The sequence below is a fragment of the Hemicordylus capensis genome, chromosome 1 (assembly GCF_027244095.1).
Source record: "Hemicordylus capensis ecotype Gifberg chromosome 1, rHemCap1.1.pri, whole genome shotgun sequence".
NCBI lineage: Eukaryota > Metazoa > Chordata > Lepidosauria > Squamata > Cordylidae > Hemicordylus > Hemicordylus capensis.
In genome coordinates, this window is record NC_069657.1 from 189,282,967 (window position 1) to 189,297,671 (window position 14,705).

The following is a 14,705-nucleotide window of genomic DNA, read 5'->3' on the forward strand; positions in this document are numbered from 1 at the left end:
CAGTGCAGTCTTATTTCTGCCTTGCTATCATGCCTTCCCAACTGGACTGCTGAATTTCACACCACACTCCTCCTTGCAGATAAGAAACCTTCTACCACCTACAAGGTTGCCAAATTTTGTGCAGCTGCTGTTAAAGATCCATCAACAGCTAACCTAGTATCATCTGTTTGTATATATAACTGATCATTGATTGTAATAAAGCTATCCATTCATTCATTCTTAATTCAAAAACAAAACAAAACAAAAACGCCAGGCCTATAAACATGGTGTTCCTTGAAGTAAGAAGGAGATGTGTATGTTCATATACCTACCTGTGCTTCCCACAGGGAAAACTAATCTGCACATTAAAAGAAATGAATGGCTGGAACTGAATGGCCAGTGCAGTGAGAGGAGCAGCCTAACAGCACTCCCCAACTAACTGCACTGGTGAACTGGGGAAGGGGCCATTTTTGATGCCCTCCCCTTCAGGGTTCCCTCTAACACGGAATCCCAGATGTTGCTGACTACAACTCCCATAATTATCAGTCAAAGGCCATCACAGCTGGGGATGCTGGCAGTTGTAGTCAACAACATTGGGAATTCCTTGATAGAAGAAATGCTGCTCCCCTTCCCCAGGAAGCCTTCTGTGTTTCCCAAAAAATATGTTCCTGAGGGCTGCACAAAGGGAGAGGAGCAACAGCAAGAGAGAGGGCATGCCTTTACCTCTTGCTTGTGTGCTTTCCAGAGGCATCTGGTGGGCTTCTGTGTGAAACAGGATGCTGGACCCGACAGGTCTTGGGCTGGATCCAGCAGGGCTGTTCTTATGAGATTGTCAAAATTCTTAGGAGGCTGCCAAAAATTGCCCCTTCCCTGGTGCATCAGCACAATTAGTTGGAAAGTGCTGCTAGCCTGCTCCTCTCACTGTACTGGTGCTTCCTTGCTCTCTGTGTCAGCCAAAGACTCTGTGGTGGCACCTTCTCCTTCAACAAGTGATTGGTGTTATCAAGTCAACAGTGGCAACTAAACTGTTCAGTGGGCAGAGTGCTGCAGATTTTTACATGAAATAATGGACATCTATGCAAGGAGAAGGTACTACATTGCACAGGCCTGTGCACTACATTCTTCTAGGTTCTCTGATGGTCACCCATATGGACTAGTGAGGATCAATCTGAGGTTTAGTGTAGCATTGCAGCTGGAACAAATCCAATGTGCTAGTTTAAGAGCATCTGAGCCCCAGTGAAAACCCTGTGCAGATTTTTCCATCTCTTGGCAAAAATGACCTATTTTTTCTCAGTTCTTTACAGTCAACAAACTCACATAAAAGTACAGTATCTCCTAAGAATTAGAGGGCAGCCAAAAATGCAGTCATTGTCCTCATATGGTATTCATTAAGGAAAGCTCACTAAGTTTAGCATAGTCTTTATGGGATAAACTGGGCTACAGTTAGTATATGCTTATAAGGGAAAACTGAGCTCCTCGTTTCCACTGAAGAGTCACACATGATGCCCCAAAATATGCCTGGGGGGCCTTTTTGCAGGAAAATACATCTCTTAGCTTCCGTAAATAGCTTTAAAGAGCCCAGTGGTCAAATTCCCCTGCTGCCCTCTGCTATTCTAAGGCCACTGCAAGGAGAACTGGCTTTGTTAAAAGTTCACACAGCAGTCAACATTTTATCAGCATTCAACAAACAAGTGAAAGTTTGGCTGGAATCTGAAGGTCTTTCTCCCCTTGGCATATTTCTTGGATAATAGAACAAATGTCATATCAGTACAAGATGGCATATTTACAAAATTGTACCCTGTTTTGCATAACCTAATGATGCAGCAGTTCTTGAGGACTGAACATTTCAAATCTGCTAGCAGAAGATTGCCAAACTGACGACTGCTTCAAATACATGCCAACAGCATATCAAAATTTAGAGCGAGATGCAAAACAACCTCTTTCACAAGTTTAACAGTCCCCACTAAGAACATGCTCTCCTAGCAGCCCATGAAAACCAGTATACTACCATTCCCACCACCACCACTTCTGCACAAGCCATCAGCTAGCTCTCTCTCTCTCTCTCTCTCTCACACACACACACATAACACACACACACACACACCAGGCCAGCAATCCAGACCTCCTCTTGGTCTTTCTAGAGTGGTACTCTGAGTCCTCACTCACTGGCTTTCCTCTCTTCTGGTCTGCAATCCAGAGGGTCATACTTGAAGGTGTGCAGAGACACAGACTACTATAGGTCTTCCACGCTCTTCAGCAAGTGGTTTTTTCAGCTTCTTCTATAACACTGTCAGAGAGGGCCACTGTTTAGAGATGGCCCTGAGGTGCATGCACAAGTCTTTGTATGCATTCAAATGATGCTCCTTGGCTCAAGCTACTAACTGCAATGGTTAGCTCAGCAGAAGTCTGCAATTTTTGAGAGTCCAAGTGACTCTCAAATTCTGTGCAGCTTAATAAATTGTGGCTGGGGGTGCTGAGAGTTGTAGTCCAGAAACAGCTGGAGGGTCAAGTTTGCCTACCCCTGATCTAGATGGTTTCTTCCAACTTCTGAAAGGACATGTTACTGCATCATAAAATGAGGTTCTGCCAAAATAACTATTTACATTAAAAGGACCATAATGGACTGATATCACAGACCTCTCACTCTGTACTAATTTAGACCAGCCTAATCCAACCCAATCATTCCCTAGACTGGCTGCAAAAGTGATGTATATAAATGAGGGCAAAAACACACCAGGGCCGATCTGAAAATTCTCTCAGAAGCAATTCTGGCAAAATTCAAGGATGCTGAATAAATCTGAGGGGAGGATGAAGGAAACAGGTTGACTTCAGAGGGTGGGTGAGAAATGGTGGCTCACTGTATTTATCTGAATCCAAAACTAGTCCCCCCGCCCCAAGTTCTTTGATGTTACAAATTGATGTCTTAAAATCAGAGTGCTGTTCCTTTTGTGTGAATACAGGTACAGTATATCCTGTATTTAACTGCTATTTTTTCAGGGGGTCATCTTAAATTCAGGGCTGTCTTCTATTCAGATAATTATGGCACCATGTAGTGAGCCAGCAATTGACGTGGCAGTCATGCTCACGGCCTTCCACAGACGGCGGTGGCGGCAGCAGAGTTGGGAATGCTAGATGTCTTCCTGATGGTCAGCTCTAGCCAGTGAACATCTTTCCTCCCAATGCACTGGGGATGCAACACCATGATGCTGTGTCATTTCCAGGGCATTCTGGGGTGGGCGCGAATGTCAATTGGACAACTCTAATCACTGAGCGCCTGCTGTTGTTGCCCAAAGAGGCGCAACAGAACAGAGTTTTTAAAAAGAGAAAAGGACACCACTCGCCAGTGGTGAACTGCCCTCCCCAACAAAACTTTTAAGGATTTTGCTCCAAGTATCAAAACACCAAATCAGCCTCCCCATTTTCTCCTCTTGTGGATGGGGCCTGTTTATATCAGTACAAGTTATGATATTCTGAAGGGATTTCCGTTTTTTTAAAAAAATAGCAGCTGCCAATAGGGTGAGAAATAACTTAGCATTTAGAAGTCCGCATCTAAACATTGCCAAAAAGGACCCCTTCATATTTGCCCCTTGGAAGTCTGGAGGAAAAAATGGAAGGGACCTTTCAGATCAGCTGCAGAACATTGGCTGAACCTGCTGCCTTGCTGGCATCCATGCTTCCTCATCACTACCTGCTTAAAATGTTGTTCGACAACTATGTCTATGCTGTATTAGATCACAGGCAGGGAGAGGAATTTAAAAATATGAGCCTACTTTGATTTTTCTGTACAGTGTGCCTGAATTTTTGTGCTTAGTGTGAATAATGGTATGCAGTGTGTTTTAATTTTATGCTGCGATTTGCATTTTTCAGGCACACATGATAATAAACACGAGCAGATGCACTGGGTTGGACTCTCGCTCTGCAGCACACCTCCTCAGTTCATTTAGGTTCCAAGGGAACAGGTGTTGCCATCAACACACAGAGAGGGGTTTCAGCTTTTGCAAAGGATCAAATGCTTGCTTTGCTGGCACTCTCCGAGGTGACGGGCGACCTAAGCCCATACCCAGGCACTTTGCAATCAGATCCAAAAAAATGGGGCGTTAAGGGCCCCGATTCTGGTTGTGCCGCCTGAGTCAGCTCCTATTTCCATCTCCAGTGCCTGAGCACTGCAACACTGTTATTTGCCGCATGGACCTTTTGGAAAGACAATGGCAAGAGGAGGCAATGGTTTGCCAGGGAGGGCAGACCCAGCTGGCTCCTCCTTGCTTGTCTAGCATAGGGTCTTGGGTAGCTCTAACAACCCAAGGTACTACTTGTATGGGGGCAGCAATGAATTGGCTAGAAGGCATCCTTCTCAACAATACACCAGATATAACTGTCGTCGAGAAGAAAGAAAAACAAGTCAAAATAATCGACATAGCAATACCAGGGGATAGCAGAATAGAAGAAAAAGAAATAGAAAAAAAATCACCAAATACAAAGATCTACAAATTGAAATTGAAAGGCTGTGGCAGAAAAAGACCCAAATAATCCCAGTGGTCATTGGCGCCCTGGGTGCAGTCCCAAAAGACCTTGAAGAGCACCTCAACACCATAGGGGACACAGAAATCATCATCAGCCAATTACAAAAAGCAGCTTTATTGGGAACAGCCTATATTTTTCGACGATATCTATAATAACCAACAGTATTGATGATAAAATTCAGCCATCCCACGTCCTTGGGAAGGACTCGATGTCTGGATAAAACAAACCAGTTAATAACACCTGTCTGACTGTGTTAACAAGAATAATAGCAGCAGCTACTGGAAGAACAAACTCAACGTCAAAAGTCGCAGAAAATTCAATAAATTATGATTGTTACTTTATATCAAACCCATCAAAACGTGGATATCAACAACAACAATAATAAGCAGCAGCAGCAAGAGGGGAGTTGATGTTTGACTCTTAGGGATGGAAGATGTCATCCTGAGAAGAGGAAGCCCTGTTTTCTTGGGAGGTGGGTGAAAGAAGCATGGGAAATCATGATATTAGGGACATGGCAGGTGAAAGGAATTAAATTTCTTATGGTGTGTGACATGCCAAAAAGAGTCTCTGTCCCCACTTGACTCTTGTAGCACATATTGAACAAAGCGTTCCCGTTTCCACCTTCAGGGGATGTCATGCTGTGCCACCAGTCTGATCAGACTCTCTAACCCGCCCCCCTCCCTCTAGCCGGCAACCTCCAGTTCCATCCTCTGAGTAACACACTGGCAACCTTTAGCTCTTTGGTACTGGCAGTTTCAACGTGGACACTGCCAGCAATGGAAGCTGTGCCAGGAAAATGCGACTCCTGGCATGAAAGGATGACACAGTCCTCTGGTGCCATCTGTGCTGTGAAGCTGCTGAGTGACTTTGTGCACCCAGAGCACTAACATTTCAATCTGTAGCAAGTTATGAGACTTCCATTTGCATCAGTGCCTTGCTGATCTGCTACCTTAAGAGAACCCCAAATTATTCAGCAAACAAAACCCAAAAAGAAAGTACGGATGACGAGGGAGAAGGTGGGAGTGAGGCATCAAAAGTAGTGGGCTCAAATAAGGACATTTGGGGGAGCTGGAAATATCTGAGGCAAGCAATGGAAGGCGAGGGGACAACAGTAAAAAGGTAAAAACCTCATTTTTCTGTATCAAAGATTCCCCCAAGAGGTTGTCACCCCTTTCATCATGTTATCTCAGGAGAAGGGCAATAGGAAAACCACAAGGGCCTATATTACTATCAAAACTGAGATTTCAAATGCCAATTCTTATATGGATATGACCAAAAAGGCTGATGTAAGTAATTAGTTATGGTATATGCTGTTTATCAGTTTGCCCCCAGTGTCAATTACTCCTGGGGTTCCAAACCTTGGGTTCACAGATGTTGGACTACAACTCCCATCATTCCCAAAGGTCACTATAGCTAGGGATGATGAGAGTTGTAGTCCAACAACATCTGGGGATCCAAGGTAGGAAACCCCAGGTAGGGCACCCCTGGAACCCCTGGTTACTTTACCCATTACTCACATCTGATTCCCAGCTTTCTTATAAAAGATTGGGCGAGTGCACACGAGGTTATCTCATTTTGTCTAAACTACTTTGTTAGGTAGCTTGGAGTGAAAGTTTGCGTCTTGTCCCCTCTGCTTCATGGCCAGCTGGTTTTACTTTACTTTATTTTATTTTAACACATCTTTATACCACCCCATATGCAAGTCCCTGGGTGGTTCACAATCTTTGTGGGGAAACCATAAAACACAATTAAGACAGTACTAAAATGAGTCCTGTCTCAAATGGGGACCAGTTTCACCATGATGGTTCTTAACACCAGGAAAGGACTTCTGGAGAAATGTCTAGCAATGCCCAGCCTTTGCTCCACCTGTCCTCCACCTAGATCGTAGAGCAGTACTAAATGTTACATGCAAAGATGTAGAACAAAATCCCAACAGTTGCTTATGTTGGAGAAAAGCTGCTTCAGGAGGGGAGGGGGAGATTCAGAGTGGACAAGCAATGGCGGGGGAATGCATGCTTAACCGTATCCTCCCCCATCACGTTTCTGCTGCAATTCCTTTCCCCCAGCCACTTCCCCCATGTGAAGTTCCAGATGTGTTTTTGCAAGGGGAAACCTATGTCTGGAACCCCACAGGGGAAATGCCAGAGCGGAGGATTTATAAAGGAAACACTGTAAGTGATTGAAAGGTTAAGTAGAACATTCCCAACTGACCCCTCCCCACTCCCAAAGGGGTTCTTTTACAAAAATGGCCACTGGGGTTTTGTTACATATGCTTACATGTATTGTTTAGTTCTTGTCCTTATTTTTTAAAATGTAGTTGCATACCTATTTGTTTTCCCCCACATCTATGTGCAACAAATATCTTTCTGCTTTTTAAAAGAAACAACTTTTGCATACATCCACCTCTTTTACAGCATACTGCAATGGGCTCTTTCCCTTGTTAAAGTTTTTGCACACCCCAACACTTGCACTGTCTAAAGGGGATGCACATCTGGCAATACACAAGAATAGCCTAACTATCATGGAAAGGGGAAATGTATATAAATTGTACACATGGTACAATTGTGAAGGCAAGGGTTACTACATCAAGAAAGGTGAAGGCAAGGATTACTACATCAAGGAAATAAGAAAAAGGAAAGGAAAGAAACAAATGTAAAAGAGGTCTATTGGTACATATGCAGTGTGAATAAAAGCCTGGACACATGTACATTAAAATTACTTATTTTAAATGCAAAGTTTACTGAGACAGCTTAAGCAATGAAGTATCTGTACTGGTATTTGCCATGGACCCTACATTGTTAAGCATAGAAGATATTGAGAGGGTCTCACGATCTGTGAGACGCGCTTTTTAAGAAACTGTGGGGAGAGAGGGCTAAGCCCGCTCTCCCCGCAGACGAGCAGGCAGGGAGCCTTGGGTGGCCGGATTGGCCGCCCACATGGTTGCTGGCTCCGAGATGGAGCCAGCGGGGGCTGGGGAGCTTGGGGGCCATGCAGCCCCCGCAAACCCCAGTATGCCCTGCACGAGCGCACAGGGCATATTGGGGAGACCCCCGACCCAGGAGGCAGCTTTTCGCCTCCCGGCTGGGGGTCTATTTGTAAGTAGGCGCGGTGCGAAGGCACGCTGCGGCTACTCACAATTGTGAAAAGCAGGTGCTTTTTACCAGGGGTTCCAGAGCAGGTTACCCACTCTAGAACCACCAGGCTCGCAGCCGAGCCCGGTGGTTCTGACGATTAACAAAAATCGGGCTAGGCTTTCCTAGCCCGATTTTTGTTAATCGTGAGAATAGCCCCATTGACTGATATACTGTGCAAGGGGAATGTGGGTGGCTGGAGTCCCACTCTCACCCTGAGTGCACATGAGCACTGCCAATGAAGATGCACTGCAGGGCAGCAGTGCTCAGTCATAAAGCTCCATGACCGCAGTTACACAACACGAGAAAAACAACAGCTATCATATTGCGAAACTGTTGCCACAGAGCTTTACAGTGGAGCAGCAATGCCCCGCCTTTCTTCTTTAATTAGAAATCCCATGGCACAAGAAATCCCATGCTGGCTGGAAGGTTTAATTGTCTGTTTATTCATTATATAATAATAATAATAATTATTATTATTATTAATTTCTAGCATTCCAGAATCTGAAGCCGTTTCTGTTCAGGTTCTCCTTATGGATTACTCTTTGGGCAGGTTAGTAGGCTTCACTCTAAACACCTGTTTGTACTAAAATTGTCTCAATAAAACTGAAATTTTGCCCTCTCTACATTTTCCTGAATCCCTGAAGACTCTTACATGGACATTGCTTCTCTTAGCTGGCAGAGTGGAGCCGCTTACACCGAGAATTGCGGTGAGTGGCTACTTTGCCCCAGTCCTCTATGAGGGCATGAGGCTTCCCAGCCTTTCCCCTGCAGCCATTGGCTGTGGGGCTGCCAGGGGCAGGGCCAGGCTGGCTCGAACAGCGCAGCAAGGCCGTTCGGGCTCAGTAGCGTCTGAAGCAGCAACCAGGCAACATCTCTGGTGCTGCTCTCAGAACGGGCCACGTGGAGCAAGGACAATGGGGGCCTAACCCTGAGCGGTGCTGAGTGGCCCAACAGTGAGCAGGAAGCACGCTGGCCCTGCTGCGGCCTGCTGGCCACTGGCTGACAGAGGCTCCTCAGCTGTCGGTGGAGGGACTGGGAAGCGCAGTGGCCTTCCCGACCAGGCTGAGTTGTTTGGAGCTTTTAAGCTCCTGGGAATCGGCGGTGGGGGGGGGGCAGCCTGGGTGGCCTGGCTAGCTGGGTGCAGGGTTGAGTCTTTGGCCAGCCAGGCCCGGCCTGGGTCCACGAGTTTCAGGGCTTCCATGGAAGTTTTTCCTCTGCCCAGCCGGGGCGTCTCCCTGGGCCATCAGAGCTCTTAAGCTCCTGGGAATTGCCTGTTGGGCCTTTGGGCTCTGGGGCCATTGGAGCTTTTAAGCTCCAGGGGATCTATTGGGGGAAGGTCAGCCCAATCATTGGCCTGGCAAGCTGGGTGTGGGGTTGGGCTTGTTTCTAGCCTGCTGGGGTTTGGTTTTCTCTAGCCCCAGGCTAGGGGCCTTGGCCCCCTTTGGTACATCCTGACCAAGCCTTTAGGATGAGGGCTGCCTTCGAACCCACCATCAGGTGGGACAGGCAGCATCAGGAGCTCTGGCTGCAGATCATGGCACCCTCACAGCCCATACAGGGTGAGTGGGCAGACAGTGGGCACCTTATAACTAGAGCCGCTGCATCGGGGGCCTCTTCCTCCATTGGGGCCTCCCAACAGCTGGTTCAACTACAGCTTGTGTGCTGGGAATTCAATAACGGCGGGCGGTGCACGTGGGACCCATGTAGATATCACCATGACTGCAGGTTCTGTGGGGCCAGACACCCCGGCACAAATTGCCCCAGGGTATGGGGGTTTAAGAGCGGTGGCAGGGACCTTGGGGGAAGTAGGAAGGGCCCAGGGGGACCTGCACCAGCAACTGCAGGAAAAGGGACCTAGTCCTGTTAACCTGGGCGTCCTGCAAGAGTGGCTACGCAATTACCCCCTGCAGGAAAAGGCTCAGTACCTCTGGAAGGGTGTTGTTGTTTTTGTATCCCGTGTCAGCTACTCAGAGTTCACATTAATTTGGGGAACTTGCAATTGGTTAGGGGCATGGAGCAGGTTGTTATAAAAAAAATTCAGAAGGAGGTGTCTCTGGGAAGAGTGTTAAGGCCCTGCCTCTCCCAACCCTGCACATTTCACCTTTGGGCATGGTGCCGAAGAAGCGTCCGGGGGAATTCATCACCTCTCCTTCCCCAAGGGCTCCTTGGTGAACAATGGCATTCCGGTGAGCTTTGCTCGGTTTGCTATACATCGTTATAGCGGTATGCGTAGAGCGCACCTGCGGCCCGGGCGCCCTCATGGCCAAATGCAGCGTGGAATCCGCCTTTAGGCTCTTCCCTGTCCACCCCAAGGACTTTAACCTCTTAGGCTTTTCCTTTCAGGGCCATTTTTACATTGATAGAGCCCTGCCCACGGGGTGTTCTGTATCCTGCACTGCCTTCGAGCCCTTCAGTTCCTTTCTGGAGTGGCACCTGCGGAAGCAGGTGGGTTCTCGATATACTGCCCACTGCTTACATGTTTTTCTTTCCATTGGCCCCAGGGAGTCCGGGCAATGTGCACACTTACTGCACATTTCTACCACCATGTGTGCTGAGTTAGGGGTTCCATTGGCTGGAGATAAGACCGAAGGCCCAGTGTTCCTGGGGATAGAATTAGACGCTGTGGGCGGCTGCTCCCAGTTGCCGGAGGAGAAGCTAGAGGTCTTGAAAAGGCTGGTTTGCCAGAATTTGGAGGCTAAGAAGCTTACCCTCTGCCAGCTGCAGGTCCTCCTGGGTCATCTGAACCTTACCTGTAAAGTGGTGGCCCCTGGCAGGGCCTTCCTTAAGTGCCTATGTGAGGCCTTGGCAGGCCTTCAGGAGCCTCATCACAGGGTTCGGGTCTCAGTGGGCATGCGGGCGGATTTGCAGGTCTGGGCTTCCTTCCTTGATTCTTTTAATGGGGTCTCCTTTGGAGGGCGGAACAATGCTTAGAGGCTGAGCTGCAGGTGTGCTGTGATGCAGCAGGGAGTCATGGCTTTGAGGTTTACTTTAGGGGATGGTGGTGTACAGCCACTTGGCCCGCTGATTGGGAGGCACAGTGGGTAACTAGAGATCTCACATTCCTAGAGTTTCCCCCCACTGTCGTGTCTGTGCAGGTGTGGGCTGGGGATTTTGCTAAGTCAGCGGTGCACTTCTGGTGCGACAACATGGCCGTGGTGCATGTCGTAAACTCCCTTACCTCCAAGTCATCACGGGTAATGTCCCTGGCCAGAGCCTTTGTATTGCAGTGCCTCCGCCATAATATACTGTTTATGGCTCACCACATTCCAGGCATGTACAACGGCATTGTGGATGCGCTCTCTTGTTCGCAGGAGGAGCGTTTCCGTCAGCTAGCCCCTGGGGTGAATCAGGAGCTGGACCCCATGCTGCCTGGGCTCTGCAGCCTTGGCATAGAGAGGTCCACAATGCTATCTGGTCATCGTTAGCTCCCAGCACCAGGGTGGCATATGATAGGAAGGTCAGGTTTTTCCTGCGCTTCAGGTCTCAGGTAGGGTTGGATGACTGCTGACCCCCCTGGCCCAAGCACCTTATGCAATTCCTGGTTCACCTTAGAGCCTCAGGCCTGTCTCCCACCACTATGGCAGGCTATTTGGAAACCCTTACCTTTGTCTTCGAGGCAGGGGGCCTGGGCGACGCCACCCTCGATTTCCGGGTATGCCGTATGTTGGAGGGCTGGTCCCAAGCCAGCCCACCTGAACCTGACTCCCGGCGCCCATTCATGCCCGATATTATTGAGGCCCTGATAGGCTTTTTGCCTTCAGTTTGTGGGTCCTCCTTCAAGATCTCCCTTTTCCATGCTGCCATTGTCGTGGCCTTCTTTGGGGCTTTTTGGGCCTCGGAGCTTTTTGTTAGAGGCAGAGCAGGGCCCAGGGAATGTGTAGTGCAAAGGAACTATTTGGTCATCTTTGCCCAGCAAGTAACATTAAGGCTGCTTTACTCCAAAATAGACCAGAGGGGCCGGGGGCAGTTGGTCACCCTGCACAGGGCGGCAGGCACAGTGATTTGCCCGGTGGCAGCCCTGGAATGCTATGTCTCCCTGGTGGGGCCAGCACTGGGGTGCCTGTTCTTGCACAAGGACGGCTCACCTCTCACCCAGTTTCAGGTCTGGGCAGCGCTACAACGTGCCCTGAAGAAAAGGGGCTGGCCCACGAGGGTTTTTTCCTTGCACTCCTTCCGTACTGGTGCGGCATCCACCGCTGCCAGACTGGACCTCACAGAGCCTGTGGTACAGAGAACCGGGCGCTGGTGCTCCAAGGCCTACAAGAGTTACGCGTGGGATGTTAATGTTTGATGTCTACCTGTTCTCTTTCTCTCAGCAGGTCCTGCCAGGCCACAGCGGACTGCCAGGGTGTTTTTTGGGCCCACAAGTGGGTCCGATAGTCTAGATGGAGAACTCAGCTTGGATTGGGCAGCCGAGCATCTATTTCATGGATAGGTTGGAGGGGCATGGTGTTCACCCAGCTCTTGCCGGTTATCCATGAGTTTTTGGCAGTTTCCCTACCCCGATGTCCTCCTGTTGCACTTGGGAGAAAATGATTTGGTGGACAGGACAGGGGAGGCCATGGAGAGGAGAGCTGGTCTTGTGGTAGCAAGCATGACTTGACCCCATAGCTAAGCAGGGTCTGCCCTGGTTGTTTATGAATGGGAGACTTGATGTGTGAGCACTGCAAGATATTCCCCTCAGGGGATGGAGCCGCTCTGGGAAGAGCAGAAGGCTTCAAGTTCCCTCCCTGGCAGCATCTCCAAGATAGGGCTGAGAGAGATTCCTGCCTGCAACCTTGGAGAAGCCGCTGCCAGTCTGTGAAGACAATGCTGAGCTAGATAGACCAATGGTCTGACTCAATATATGGCAGTTTCCTATGTTCCTATGTCCCAACTGGCAGTCAGGGACATCAAAACCACCAGGCCTAGATCGCGGGTCTGAGGGTGCTCTAGTCCAATTTGTTACAGCGCAGGGTTTGGCGAGGGGCTTTGAAGCCCCGCCGGGTGGACAAAGCTCACAAGAAGGTTAATCAAGCCCTGGGTGCTTCTGTCCGGGCAACAGGGGGCATGTTCATAGCAAACCCTGGCATATGCTTTTCCCATCCCGAGTTGTTTCGGTGGGGGGGCAGCATTCTTTTGTCACCGGCTAGATGCAACATCTTTATAGGAGACCTGCAGTGGGGATTGGCAGGGGTTTTGGATGGCTGGTAGGCAGGGGAGGTGCCAAGCTAATCTGACCCTCCCAGTGGCAGGGGCAGTGCGGTAAGCTGGGGCAGGACATTTTCTGGTGAGCACCTTAAAGCAAAGGTTTGGCATCAGGAGGACTCTGGGGCAGTCCTTAGAGGACTCGTGGCTCAAGGAGTGCTCGCCCTGGAGTTACTCCTTCCTGCAGTGTTTAACCCTCTTTAAAGGGCCTCCATGTCTTTAAGGACTGGCTTTGACACAGGTCAGCTAAGATGGCAGCAGTCACCACAGGGATGATGCTGGCCAGAGCCAAGGTGTGTCACCAGCTCTCTCGATAGGGAATTCACTGGGATCAGTGAATAGTTAGCTTCCGCACTACAAAGGTGCAGGGAGTTTGAAGCGCCAATCCTCTTGGTGATGTTGTTTTTGAACAATGAAGTTGTGGACCACGTTTAACTCCATATCCTGTGTATCATGTCTTCATGGGTCTTGGTGCAATGTGCCACTGCTTCAATTCTACTGATCTGCAGTGTAGACTGTGGCTGGGGGAGAGATGGAAATCTGCCAGCTGAATTTGCGCAAGACCAAAAGTGTCCTACATAGATCTTGGATAAGAAAATAAGAAACAAAAGGCTTCTATACAGCCCAAATGGGTCTTTGGTCACTTGCACACATCTGAGGATGGTCACTTGGTAGCTTGAAAGTACAGTATTGCAGTAATCTGAAGCAATCTTGATATATTTGCCACACTGCTTGTGAGTATACACTGGACAAATACAGTGTAAGAATATTGGGTCAACTTGCTGCAGAGCATTTCCACTGGTTGTGTCTGCTCTTACCACCCTTAATGCCATTCCAAGGCTCAATGTACATATGCAAGCAGTTGTGAACATAGCACCTTAAAAAACAGCTTTGTAAGTTGATTCATATGACCAGCCATTCAAATAAAGCCAGCTATTTTCACCACACCATCACAAACTCAGTGCATGCTCCTGTATTTCAAATGGTAATCCATGCCCCTGTTTACATGTGCCAACTGAGCCTAACAAAGGGTTGGTTCAGTATTCAAACTTGTTCAGAACTTTCTCTAAGTAGATAGATTTAGACTTCATGGATTCAACTCTCATCTCAAAGTTACACAGCAAAATACAACACTCTACAAATACAGCAGGATTGTTATTTCCAGCACAATATATCTTCGTTTGAGACACAGATTTATGAAATGTCCAAATGTTTATATCATACCAAAGTATATGTGTAATCCAAACCCAGAACAACTGTAGGATTGTAACTTCGATAGCAGTTTTGAGCAATTCATTTAGAAACCATCTGGAATACATTATCATCCATCAGACTGTGTTAAACATGTATTCCCTATAAAAACTGTGTATTATGAAGTCTTCACATAAGTATAGTATGGCTTTGTACCTATAACAAGATACAAATACTTTCTTACCTCATAGTAATACAGGTTGTCATCTTTTGTAGGAAGACCCATGTAGCGTTCAGTGTATATAGAATCTGCAATATTGAAAGAGGGCAAAGCATTACTGTAAAAAATATCTGATTTTAATGATAGATCAGGCAAAAATGAGAAAGGTGACAAATTCTGTTCCTTAGCAAGGTGAGGGACATTTTGCCATACAAGTTAAAAGAAAACTAAGTCACTCTTTTTCTACTAGTAACCATTTTCAATAACTGCATTTGTTTATTAATATTCAGCATGCAGGCATCCATGGCAACAGCACTGTTAAGTATTCCCAGCTCCCTTGTGCCAGAGTTACAATATTATTATTCTCTCAGTCATTGTAAGGAAACGGGCAACTTCACTGTCTTACTGGCTGACATCTGTCGTTTACAAAAATCGTAACAAAAGGCATGACAGAGTTATTCCTTTAAGGGCAC

At 47.8% G+C, this 14,705-nt stretch overlaps 1 protein-coding gene across 3 annotated transcripts in view; it reads right to left on the reverse strand.

Annotated features, from left to right (window-relative positions):
- The window catches only part of DPP4 (dipeptidyl peptidase 4), a 100,137-nt gene that overhangs the window by 5,650 nt on the left and 79,782 nt on the right, over nucleotides 1-14,705 (reverse strand). For all 3 annotated transcript variants that reach the window (XR_008313485.1, XR_008313484.1, XM_053284918.1), the window contains one exon: nucleotides 14,257-14,321. Coding sequence is in view for 1 of the 3 variants with exons in the window: in XM_053284918.1 (XP_053140893.1) it covers nucleotides 14,257-14,321 (65 nt within the window). In the remaining 2 variants the exon portion in view is untranslated. The remainder of the gene's footprint in view (nucleotides 1-14,256; nucleotides 14,322-14,705) is intronic.